This window comes from Pelodiscus sinensis, chromosome 4 (genome assembly GCF_052426305.1).
Source record: "Pelodiscus sinensis isolate ZL-2025 chromosome 4, ASM5242630v1, whole genome shotgun sequence".
Taxonomy (NCBI): domain Eukaryota; kingdom Metazoa; phylum Chordata; order Testudines; family Trionychidae; genus Pelodiscus; species Pelodiscus sinensis.
Window position 1 is genome coordinate 130,944,197 of NC_143055.1, and position 13,340 is coordinate 130,957,536.

General features: G+C 50.7%; 1 protein-coding gene across 1 annotated transcript in view; it reads left to right on the top strand.

The window, feature by feature from the left end:
- PARM1 (prostate androgen-regulated mucin-like protein 1) overlaps positions 1-12,936 on the top strand; it is a 43,728-nt gene extending 30,792 nt beyond the window's left edge. Inside the window, exons 2-4 of the mRNA XM_075929360.2 lie at positions 1,019-1,975; positions 7,739-7,817; positions 11,296-12,936. Of these exons, the coding sequence (XP_075785475.2) occupies positions 1,019-1,975; positions 7,739-7,817; positions 11,296-11,380 (1,121 nt within the window). The 3' untranslated portion in view covers positions 11,381-12,936. The remainder of the gene's footprint in view (positions 1-1,018; positions 1,976-7,738; positions 7,818-11,295) is intronic.
- Positions 12,937-13,340: the final 404 nt, after the last annotated feature.

Consider the following 13,340-nt stretch of genomic DNA (forward strand, 5'->3'; position numbering starts at 1 on the left):
AGGGTGTACGGATATTAAGGTATAACCTGACTTCACGTCTGTGAGCAAAGTTCTCCTCCCAGCTCTACTGCTCCGAACCATGTTGTTGTCCTGCTACTGTAACAGACAGAACCGACCCACACACCTGCTGGGTTTGGTGTGCTCTATCCACCATGTTTGAGTATTATTATGTTCTAGTTGAATAAGTGCTCCCAAGGGGAAATAAATGAATGCAGTGGGAGGCAAACAGTTTCTTACTTCTAGTACCTGAAGTTTCAGCTGTACCATCTATTCCAAGGGTGGGCAAAAGGGCATCCACAGTCTGGATCCGGCCTGCCAAGCGGGTTGATCCGGCTCACGGAGGCCCTGCCACTCCCCCGCCCCCAGGTCAATTAGGGGCTGGGGGCAGGGGAGCGCAGGAAGCCTCCTCCCGCCCTGCAAGCGGCACACAGCACTTTGAAGCGCCGCGCACTGTTCACAGGGTGGGAGGAGACATCACATGCTCCCCCGCCCCCAAGCCCTGATTGGCCGGCCTGGGGGTAGGAGGAGCTTGCGAAGTTTCCTCCGCCCCCCCGCCCTGCAGGGAGCATGCAGCACTTCAAAGTGCCATGCGCTGCTCACTGGGTGGAAGGAGGCCTTGGGGTGGGGGAGTCTGTGAAGCCTCTTCCTGCCCTGCCAGGGTCATAGGTGCCTGTTGGGAAGGGGGGGGAAGGAGCTCCCCCACCCCCAGACCAATTATGGTCTGGGGGTGGGGAAGCCCAGAAGCATTCTGGCCCGCCCCTTCCAGATTAGGCCCTGCCCCTTGCGGCCTGGCCCAGGGCAACTTCACAAATTTTTGAAGTAGCCCCCGGCCAAAAATTATTGCCCACCCCTGATCTATTCCAATGGTAGCGGCCATTTTACTGCGGGCAAACGTCCCTGTCAAAGTGGAGTGTAGTAGAACAGTGGCTGACTGGCTGCTCATTCCAAATCTCTTTGCTGTGTGCTCAGAGCTCGTCACTGTGATGTTCCCATGCTAACACGTGTGTCTTCTCCTCAGGACTGAGTGTTCACGCTGTGAGTTCAATAGGCACACCCTCTCCCAGTCCTTCTGCGAGAAGTGCCACTGCGTCACAATCAACGCCGACCACTGTCCATGTCACCCCTGCTGCTAGCACAACAGCAAACGAGCTACAGTCAGCAGCAGCAGCAACAGCGACCGCATCCAGGGACAAGATCACCTCAGAACCAGCGGAACACACCACCACCACAGTCTCTTCGGGCACCCCAAAAGAGTTGTCAGCTGCCACGACGCATCTTACCCCAAGTGCAGGAAACACAGACGTTACAGACACCACATCATCGAGCACTGGGGCAAGATCAACAGTTGCAGAACACATCTCCAGCATTTCAGTTCCCAACCTGACACACACAACAGCTCCAGATACAGTCGGCTCTTCCTCACCAGTACCACACACAACTCCCTCTTCCACAACAGCTCCAGATACAGACAGCCAGTCCATAACAGCTCCAGATACAGACAGCCAGTCCACAACAGCTCCACATACAGCCAGCCCTTCCACAACAGGTCCAGATACAGCCAGCCCTTCCACAACAGGTCCACATACAGCCTTCCCTTCCACAACAGGTCCAGATACAGCCTCCCCTTCCACAACAGGTCCAGATACAGCCTCCCCTTCCACCGAGAGCCCAGCAACCACCTTTTCTCCCCTAACGAATACCTCGTCGTCATCAACAGGTTCTTCCACACAGACCAGCGTTACAAAGCAAAACACAACCCAGCTGCTAAACACTGATGGATCCACCGCAGTCCCCACTACAAAGAATGTCTCTACAGAAGACACCCCCTCCGTGTCCCTCTCATCAAGCCCAGTGTCCAGACAAACATCTCAGGCGACATTGGCCACCCAGCCTGTCGCGGAGACCGCCTCCACGGAGAGCACCACTTCCTCCACCGGCGTAACCATGGAAGAGGTCCGGCGTGCTTTAAGCTCAGGTGAGGCAGAGGGCTGAGCGGGTGTATTATTTATGCTGTCCCCTTTAATGCTTCATTTCTCCCCTTGTTGCGGGGGTGGGAACAGCACTCAGTCCTGGCTCTTGGTGTTCTGTTCGGTTATTTAGCTCTAATTTCCCCCTCGACGTCTTCCGCTGCTCACGGGGCTCTTAGAAGCGTTGGCCATGCTGCTAGACGGTATTGACCTGCTGTGATTCTGCAAATTCTCTGGTTCGGCGCCGGTCAGCTCCCTGGGAGTGCCAGACTAGAGAGATTCAGCTTTGGTGCATGAGCTGCAGCTCTGTTCTTTATGTACCTCCCACCATACAGCCTTACGCTGAATCTCATCTACAGAAGTTATCCCTTCACAGCAGGATGCAGGCCCGCCAATAGGTGCCCCTCGGACACTGGCAATCCAAAGGTGCCCAGGACTGCCACAGTGACAGCCAGAACCCTGGGCTCTGTAAATAGCGTCCAGAGCAATATGCCGTGTGCTCCGGGCAGCTCTGGGGGAGGGGAGGAGAGAGCCTGGTGCATTCTGGGCAGCACAGAAGGCAGACTGCCCTAAGTCCCACCCCTTCTGCTCAAGGCCCCGCCCCTTCCGAGATCACGCCACCGTTCCCTTCTCCCCCCCCCATGTCTTGCCCAGGGGCCCACAGAGGCTGTTGGCACCCCTGGCAAGATGGTTCACCCATGACTAGGTAGTGATAGAAATGTAGCCGTGTTAGTCTGGTGTAGCTGAAACAAAATACAGGACTATGTAGCACTTTAAAGACTAACAAGATGGTTTATTAGATGAGCTTTCGTGGGCCATGACTAGGTATGTTCTGTCAGGTCTGACACCCGACAGAAATTGCCCACGTACAGCCCTACGTTTCTATAAAAATGTCACTTCCAACACCCTGTGCTCAGAGACCACGATACATCTGCTGGCTGCAGATGCAGCATCTTCTAATGCAAATCGTCACTTCTTTTGCCTCAAGTGAACTGAAAGATCTCTCTAGGAATTACGCAAGAGCCAACCTGTCACCATTACAGAAGTGCCCTGTCCCCTTAGAAAACTTGAAGAATTCCTGGCTTTCTAATGGCCTACAGCCCTTTGTCCTGGACTTTAAACTCCTCACTGGTTCAGGATTAAAGGGAGGCTGCCTGAACTCGCCAGCTGACGGGAAATTCCCCAGTCAGGGAAGTAATGACACGCCACCACTCTGGCACGGGCTATTAATGGCACCCTGTCACCTGCGAACACATTATCTTTGAGAAGTGGTCAGAGGTGCGTTGTGTGTGTGTATGTCTACTGACACGCAACCACACACCAATGCGCCCTCTAAATTTTGTCCATTTGTGTACAGAATTAATTTTATGTGCATCCACGCACGTGTGAACGTGCACCACCAGTAGAAACACATGCTGCTGGCTGCAGGCGCTCTACTAGTCCTCTGGGCAGCACCTGTCGCTCCCGGGTGACCATCCAAGCTCACAACTTACAGGGGACACTGCTGCTGACCGGTGTGTCACATTGGTGCGCGTAACAAAATTCATTCCCCACATGGGCATAAAAATTAGAGGGAAAACCACCTGGCCTTCTATTTAATCTGGTAACTTGATGTACAGAGTGTGACGTTTTAAAACTGAGGCGACACCGAGCAACCTTTCTAAGTTATTGGGTGGGGTCTCCCCCTACCACTCTCATTTGGGTGGCGAATAGGGGGTCTGTGTGGCCTATTCCAAGAGCTGACGTCACCACAGTAGAGTCTAGGAGCTGGAGTCAGGCTCATTCCCTGTGACCAATTACCATAGGGAAAACAAAATAAAGACACTTCTGCCAAACTTAATTCTCTCCTGCTCCCTTAAATTTTGAACAACACACAATGTATGTGGAAGGGGACACATGCCGGCGATACCCTCTAGAGAAAAGTCAGTCCCAGTCACCCTGAAATCTGGGTGGGCCAGGAAACAGAGGTGTGACAAACACCAAACTAATCTGCGGGGTATCCGTGTGTATTTTTTTTCTGATTGCATTTAGTCTCTGCAGCATAGTCCACAGCATGAAACGTCAGCTACAAGGAGGTTTGTGTGGTGTGATGCAAAGCAACCCTGTTAAGAGAGGGCCAGGAAATAGAGGTGTGACAGACACCAAACTTAAGCATCTCGTTTGTAAGTCAGCACGGAAGCACTCCCCTGTATTACAGCACGAAGGAGTTTGAGACTAGAGAGTAGTAGATATACTTGTGAACCGGGCCTGTTGCATCAAGAACAAAGTCTCAGAGAGGTCTCCGTGTTAGTCTGTAACTTTAAAGACAAGTAGTTCTGTGGCACCTTCGAGGCGAGCCAAAAAAAATATAAATATAAAGGAAGAAGAGATGGATGCCTAACTGGAATATGGATCTGGAGGCAAAAGTCCCCCAAAGTTTGGGGTTGTTTGAGTTGGTGCCAGCTCGTCCCAACTCTTACTAAAAATAGAAGTCCGACTCTAGAGGTTTATTTATTTCTTCTCATTCTGTTAGCCATTAACTTTTCTTCCCCCTCCGTAAGCAGGATAAGTGGGAGAGATCTCGGTGTAAAAGTCCAAATCTAGAGAGTGAACAGCACAGTCAGGACTGCAAGATCAAGCACTGGGAAGAAAGACAAGAAGTTAGGATTGCGCCAGGCCAGCCTTTGATCCCCAGTAGATTTTATGGCATGTGCGGACAGTGTTACGGGTACATTTGAGGGGGCAGTATAACACCGCGTCATACACGCAACATAGATCAAAGTGGCGTGCTGCGTCTTCATGTGGCATACCAGCTGTTCTGGGGCAGAAAGGGTCGGTTATCTTAACTGATTTGTTTTTTTTGGGGAGGAAGCAAAACACGATATGGGGGGGGGATTTACAGGTCTAATAGCTTTGCAAGACAAACTCACGGGCAGTCTGGATCCTAGGCCAGCATGCCTAGTGCCAGTGCAAGCCACTGCATGTGTCCCATCTCCTCTGGACAGGCGGGGAGACACCTCAAATCAGTCACCGGACATTCAGCCTGTCGTTTTTCCCAGCTGGGTCTGAACGGCTACGGAACCCTGTACTGCCACATGTAAGCGTGTTCTGTCTCTGTGGCGTGTTCTGTACTCTGTGGCAGTACAGGAATTGTGTAGCTGGAGTCGACGTACCTTGCACCGATTTTCTGGGGTGGCACCACAGCAGGAGGTCAACGGGAGAAACGCTCCCATCAATTTCCCTTACTACTCGCAATAGCAACCAACCACGAACAGGGGCGCCCTCAACGTTCAGTTTAGTGGGTCTTTACTAGACCCCCTAAATCGATCCCCGGAGGGTCGATCACAAGAGTCTCAATCCTCCGGCAAGCGGAAACAAGGCCTTAGTGGTTTTCTTTAGGAAATTCTGAAGAACGAGAGAGTCTAGAGCCATGTTCTGAAGTTGATTTTCCTTCTATGTCATGCAAAAAGTATATTCAGATGCTTAACCATCTTTGCAGCTGTTGCCCTTTGGGGTTAAGAGTAGGGGCATACACCAGAAGTGATGAGTGAGCTCTCTTCTATGCACAGACAATTCTAAGGGGGCTGAAGGAGATACCTCCGTTGCTGGCTCACCATTGGCAGTGGGCATGGGCATGTGCCTGTGCCTCTTTCGTAGGCATTTTTTTCAGAGCAGCTCGTGAGTCTGACTGCCCAAGTCACAGCACCTAGCACTGATCTCCTGCCCCTTGAAAATCAGGCCCTCCAGAGCATCTCACAAGGTGCACCCTCCATCTCCATGAGCTTCTGAAAATCTTGGCCCTGCTTCTTGAGAGGGGGGAAGGGCATGCGTTTTGAGGAACACTTCTGAGCTCTTAAAGTTTTGTCTGACATACTGGGCAGGGTTTTTACAGACGCAAAACCATTTCCCTCTTGGTCCGTGAAGTCCCGGCGGCTTCTGCGAAGGGCTGTGCTTTTGTGCATTGGTTTTGAATCATTCAGCGGGGGGCGGAATGGGGGGGGGGATGAAGTCTCCCATCTCTGCCATTTGAGGCTTATCTTAATGGGTGGTAAAAAACCAGGCACCACATTTTCATTGTCTGCCAGGTTGTGACCTTGCAAAGCCCCAGGTCGGTAGTTCAGACATGCACCGCCAATGTTTGCCATCTTTATTGTATGCAAATATCTCCCTGCTGCAAAGGAAATCCGAAGATTTGGGAAGATTGCATGTGTGGGCAGGGAGGTGTTAAATGTTATCAGACCATGCACACAAGAGCATTGAAGGAAGCAAGTAAAGACTTTGAAGTTTGGCCCTGACTCTTGGCTTCAGCTAGTACTGATGCTGGGGGAGATGTGGGGGGGTGAGGAATGCTGCTGCTTTTCCAGCGAACCTGCAGGAGCGCTGGAATGACTGTCAGGCAGCCCCCATGGCCTGTCGGCTGTTGGATAAGTTGTTAAAGGCTGCACTGCGTTCAGAAGCTCATTACTGAAGAATAAACCTGTCACTTGAAGGCGTGTTGCAAACTTTGCCCTCTCAGTCCCCTTGGGGATTTAAATGAGGTCTGTTCTGAGTGAGCCGCTTCTACCGGGTCACTGTGCGTTGGCAGAGCGCAAGCCTCCCGCAGCTCATCCCACCATAAACCTGCTGATTCACGCTTGTAAAAACACCCGCAGGAGATTTTCACTGGGCCATTAACAGGCGTCACGCTCTCTCCTGCCAGAGCTGCACTGCAGCTTCCTGCTTCCGCAGGGAAAATTGGGTAGGGAGCTCTCCGCCCAGGCAGGAGGGACATGGCCATGTGGGGCTTTTAAAAGGAGAGACACAGGCCCCTCCCAAGAGGAAGGCAGTGAGCCTGGAGGGGGTGTAACTAGACATTTTCAAGGGAACCTTGTTTTCCAAGCACTCAGCTCTCATTTTGGTGCCTGCATAAGCACCAGATTTTTCCAAAGCATCCAGCAGCTTCTGTTAACACACTGTAAGCTCAGCACCCAGCCGCACTTATTGAAAGTCAGGCCATTTAATTTGGTGCCTAAATGGCACCAAAATGAGACACCTCTAGTCATTCCTATCGTGCAGGTGTGAGGCCAGGTCTACACTTACCCCGAGATCGACACTTTGGAGATCGAGCTCCCAGGGTTTGATTTAGCTGCTCTAGTAAGGACCTGCTAAATCAACCACAGATTGTGCTCCCCATCAACCCCAGTATTCCACCAGGTCGCAAGGAGTAAAGGAAGTTGACAAGAACATTTCTCCCATCGACCTCCTGCTGTGGGGCTACAGCAGAAATTCGACTTAACGTACATTGACTCCAGCTGTTTGTTTAGCTCGAGTTGCATCTCTCAGGTCGATTTTCTCTGGTAGCATAGACTTGGCCTTATTTGACTGCAGGGAGGGTGCTTCTGATTGACACCAGAGGAGAAACAGGTTCCTGGTTGAGTCACTTTGCCAGGTGTCAGCAGGTGAAAGTTACAGTGATTAGAGGATAGGACTAGAACTCGCGCCGGGAACAGACAGCGTGGGAAGGGAGGCGGAGCTAAAGGGCGGTCTCATTTCAGAATCATTCCACAGTGAAAGTCCCAGTCACACCCAGGCCTCGGTGACAAACAAGGACAGATCTTAGCCAGACTCTCACTTGTGCAATGCACGAGCAGCGTTCCTTCTCACTCACACAGCTGGGGCTGCCGGCACACGCCACGCTAGTCTGCACATGTGGCCAGCGTGGCGTTATCCCGCGCCTGGGAAACAAGCATGCGGGAAGGCAACGGGGTCATTGAATTATAAAAAGCCTGTTTCTGCCCTTTTCTGTCTTGCAGGAAGCATTGCTGCCATTACTGTGACAGTCATCGTGGTGGTGGTGCTGGTGTTTGGGGTGGCAGCCTTCCTGAAGATCAGGTAAGCCTCCGCTCTGCAAACAGACAGCTACCCGCAAAGCAGCTCTGTTACTGGGACAAGCTGCAACGCGTTCTCCTGCCGCGTACTCACATTATTGACATGGACGGGACCGGCCCGTCGCCCCCCTTCCGACGCTGTTACAGCAGAGGTGGCGGCGCCGGCAGGTACCCAGATGGCGCTTCCATGGTCTCAGCGCTCAGAGGCGGCGTACGCCTGACTGCTCCAGCCACTCAAGCCCTCTGGCCGCAGCAGCAGGCGGCAGATAGCAGCACACCTGTGGTTGCCTGCTAGGCCAGGCACAAGCAGGCTGGCCCATCACCATGCCTCAGTCCCCTGTAGGGATGCAACCACATTCCAGCCTCTGGCCGGGACACCCGCAAGGCGGTGGCGGAGACCCCTGCCTGCAGGAATAAGAGCCCCGGCTCGTTTTATCAAGGTGCACAGCTGTCACTGAGCTGGCGGGGAGGCAAACTCGTCCCCCGAGAGCGAGCAGTACCACGTCCCAGGCCAACCCGCGGCCGTTCTAGCGGCGCTGTTATCGGAGAGCAGAGCTGGGGGAGCTGCTGTAGTGATCCCATCCTGCAGAGTTGTCAAAGCTGCGAGGCGGCCTTGCTCTCGTGACAAAGGCCTCCCGCCCGTGCCAGAGCCACTGCAGGGCGTGGGGGCCATAAACAATAATTATCCCTCGGATAAGCTTCCCTCAGAGCCCGATCTGTAACCTTAAAATAAGAGCAGCACTGCGGCTGATGCATCTTTAATTGGGTTTAATTGAAGGCTGAGGTAAGCAAGGTATCGGTGATTCACACCGGTGCAGGGTGGGGTACAACCAAACTAGCCCTGCACAGGCCACTCGCTGCTATTAGGGAGGGACACTGTACCGCAGAGGTGTTGGTAAATCAAACAGGCATCTCTTCTTGCTGTATAAATAAATGTCTTGTTTTCACGGACACCGAACTCCCTGGCCAAGAATTTCCTGGAAGTCACGTGTTGGGCTGGCATTCTCTCTGCCTAGAATAGCCTGAAGCGGGGCTGAGGAAGGGAGTAAACTGCAGTGAACAAAAAGGCCCTGCTATGGAGGTGGAAAGAAAAAGGTTTTACTGCTCGTGTCTAGGGATGTAAAACTTTGATTATTTGGCTAATCGAATAGTCGATGCAGTGTGCATCGACTATTCGATTGGTCGATAAGGGCGTCTCCGCCTTCCAAGTGTAGTAACAGCCCCAGAGCAGTGGTGAGCTCAGGTGTCACTGAAATTAAGGTCTCTCAAAATTAAATTCCAGGTGCGTTTGGGGCACTGCGTTGATGTGGAATTTGCTGGGGCGAATAGCTTTTCTGTTAAAATACCACCAGAACTGCAGGGGCCCAAATGCCATTGGATGTCAGGCAAACACAAACACTGAATGAAATAAAGTCCTTCCCACCCTCCACACGCACAAGTATTGGGCTCCATCCGAACTCCCGTCCATAACCATGTCCCCCAAGTAATGTTCAATGGGAGCAGGATCCTTTTCCTGTTGTGAGGAATGAATTCAAGGCCCCATGAATACGGCAGCACCGTAAAAGCACGTGAAAGGCCTGCACGTGTGCGCGTGCACACACACACACACGCACACCCCTCGCTTTCTGCATATATTCTCACCAAAAAAATCCTTATTTCCATAAACGTTCCTGACAGTAATCTGATGTGCTTTAACAATCAGCCAATGCTAATAGGAAAGGGATTGGAATAGAGTCAAAAAGCACATTTATTTAGGAGGGCGAATGAGTTTTCACTTCTTCCAGCTCTCCGACGCCATGCACTGACTTCATCACAAACCACTGAGGGGGGCAACACCAGTAATGTCACAAGAACAGCCGTACTGGGTCAGACCAATAGTCCATCTAGCCCAGTGTCCAATGCCAGGTGCCCCAAGAAGCAATGAACAGGCAGGGAATCAAGTGAGCGTCCCCTGTCACTCATTCCCTGCTTCTGACAGAGGCTAAAGACTCCAGTTCTGCCCATCCTGGCTACTAGATATTGATGGACCTAACATCTCTGAATTTATCCTTTTGGAACCCTGTTATAGCCTTGGACTTCACATCCTCTGGCAAGGAGTTCCACAGGTTGATTGGGCATTGTGTGAAGAAGGACTTCCTTGTGTTTGTTTAAACTGGCTACCTATTAATTTCATGTGGTGACCCCTTGTTGTGCTATGAAAAGAAATAAATAATTCTTCTTTATTCACTTTTTCCACACCAATCATGATTATATAGACTGCTGTCATTTCCCCCCTTAGTGTTTTTTTTCTCCAAGCTGAAAAGCCCTAGTCTTGTTAATCTCTCCTCCTATGGCAGCCGTTCCAATCCCCGAATCATTTTTGTTGCCCTTTTCCAAACTTTTTCCAATGCCAAAGTATCTTTTTTGAAAGGAGGCACCCACATCTGTACGCTCTGTTCCAGATGTGGGCGTGTCTCCTTCATTCTCGCACAATTGAGATCCTGTCCAAGGCCACTCAATATTCAGGGCTTAAACAACAACCCTATTAAAACCTAGTGCACTGAACACTCTACTTGACCTAACTCGAGGTCAAGAGGCAACTTTAATATCAATAGACAAGCATTTCGGTTTTAACTCCCTGCAGAGAATCAGCAGGCCATCTGCCACACTCATATATAGTCACACCTCAGTGCAGAATCACTGCTCAGTCACAGGCGTTAGAAACTAGAAGACATGGGGCCTAGTGCAAACCAAATTAAAAAACTAATCACTGGGCCCAATTGTATTGCAACATCCAGCCAGGGGCCGTGATGGTCCACAGACGACATTAAAGCCCAAATCAGACAGGATCGAGCTGAATGTTATGTGTCCCCCCTCGAATGGGCCAAGGAGGCAGTTGTACAAATAATAGCTAGGCACTAGAGTTGTCACTGTCCCAGAGAGTTGATCTTTAAAGATTTTGGGCCCCTGGAGCGGAGAGCTTAGGTGTCAGCGAGTCAGAATGAAAACCCTAACTCATTTATCTGGATCTAACTCCCCATTTATCCTCTCTCATGCATTAAGGGCTCTGTGCTTGGTTACAGAGATGTGTTTTAGCCGTGGGTGCTTTTCAGTTTCTGCAGGAGCAAGGGCATCATGGGTGGTGGGTGAAAGTAGAGATGGGGGAGGCAAGCCCCCAGCCCTACCCTAGCCCCACCCCCTTCTGCCTAGGCTCCGCCCCCTCCACAGGAGCCAAGCCGCTTCTTCTCCCTTCCCCGCACAGCGCCACAGGGAGGGTGGGTGGCACACGTCCCCAGACTCCTCGGGCGCTTGGGGGCGGCCGGTTCAAGTAGGCGTTCTGCGGGCGGGGCCAGGTTGGCGGTTTGGGAACCCCTGCCTAGCATCCCCACCGCCCATACAGGACATCCTCTCTACAGAGCTGTGCACGGAGTAGAAATAGGCGTGGAATAGGGTGCTGGGCCTTTCCTGAATAACCCCAGATGTGTCTTTTCCCTCCCTCCCAGACATTCTTCATACGGACGACTTTTGGATGACCATGATTATGGATCCTGGGGAAATTACAACAACCCTCTCTATGACGACTCTTAGCAGAGGAAAGTGAATTGGGACCAGAGAAATGTTCTTATTTATAAGTGCTCATCTGGTAAAACAAGCCACACTCCCTGGGATGCATTCAGTGCCAGCGCCATACCCCGGTCGTCTCTTCCCGCTGCTTCTTCCTCTGCTACACGGTGGAATCATAATATTCAGACAAGCATCCATGCCGAATTCACCCCCGAAAGGGGCCTGACCTGAAGCGGACAGATGCAGTCACGGGCTCGAAACCCTGAGGCAGGCACCTCACGAGGGCAATCAATTTGAGTTTACGCTTTTACGTAGGAAGGTCTATTAAATCTCAGCAAGGGGAGGAAGTGAGCACTGGAAGGTTTTCATCTGTACGGCTTCTGCTCTTTTGATTCCTCTTTAATCTTCCCTCTCTGGTCAGAGCTAATGGGGCTCTGGTCAGAGCTCTGCCGCGCAGTACAAGGCTTTTACGGTTAATTACTAAAGATCAAAACAAATTACCCAGGACAGCAGAGAGGAGGGGGAGGAAAAGGGGAACTCGGCAAGGTCATGCCAGAAAATGGATGCTTTTATTGTCGGTCGTTTTTCCCAGGGTGTGTCATTTTCAGAAAGTTAGCATTATAAATCCAGCTGACGGCTAAATCCCCCGCCTACACCATACGGTGCTTGGCTAACTTACACTCTGATGTGTTATACATTGAAGTGATCATCAGGAAGGGGTGACACAGGTACCACTGAGGCTGCAATGAAGGCAGGTGGCAGACATGCCATGCGGTTGCGAACTTTCTTTTGGGGAGGGTGAAATGTTAGGGGACTCCCCATTCATTGTCAGGAGCATCCCAATGTCAGAGTCCATGACGCACAACATTTGCACTCAACACACAACTGCCTAGGAGCTGACCGCGGCTAGTGAAGAAGATTGTTCTACCCAAAATAAACTGCAAGTAAGAGAAGCCAGATCTGCACCCTTCCCTTCATTTAGGCTGCTACTATTTAACAGGAGCTAAAGTTTGCAGAATTAGGTGCACGTTTAGAAGCTGTGGTGGAGGTTTTCGTAACCGTCTCTGGGAATTGCACACAGCTTCTTTTGAAATTAACACTTGGGTTGGTTGCTTTGAAAAAGTCTCAACTTCAGTTTTAATAACTGTTGGCGAGGAGTCTGGTGGCACCTTATAGACTAACCGAAGTGTTGGAGCATAAGCTTTCGTGGGCAAAGACCCACTTCATCAGGCGCATCTGACAAAATGGGTCTTTGCCCACGAAAGCTTATGCTCCAACACTTCGGTTAGTCTATAAGATGCCACAGGACTCCTCGCCGCTTTTGCAGATTCAGACTAACACGGCTACCCCTCTGATCCTGTTCCCTGAAGCAAAGTCTTCTGACCAATTCAGTTACTTCTCTCACCGTGACACCTCCCTTTTTCTTTTCTAATTGTGTGAACACGGCCGGGTGTGTTTGGTGATCTGACAAGTTTATGATGTGATAAACAGTGCTGTAAGGAAACAAATAGTGCGCCTGTTCCTATAGAATCAGAAATACAAATGTTGTCATCTGCTACATAAATGGCTTTATTGAATTATTTTCTTATCGTTTATTTTTCTCCTTTAAGGTTGTTTGCTAAAAACAGCCACCCTTTTAAATTCCAAGTTTTTGCTTACAAATCTTGCTACTGCTACCCGTAAACAAAGCCAGATGGATTCATTTATGATGAGATCAACACAGACCTGGCTTGTTTTAAATATACAATAGCATTTCCCCTTGGAGCACATAGTCCAACAGCCTCATGAAACTCCAAACCTGTCTTTTTTCAGAGTGGTTTTTTACTGTTGTTTTTAAAGCAAGGACGTTATCGCAAGGTTAACATTCAGTAGCTCATCAAGGCTACCAAGGTTGGCTGCATTTTCAAACTTCAAACCCAAAACAGAAGCTTAGATGGAAACTTGCCACTCCCCTTTGTCAAATAGACAGCACATGTAACTGTTT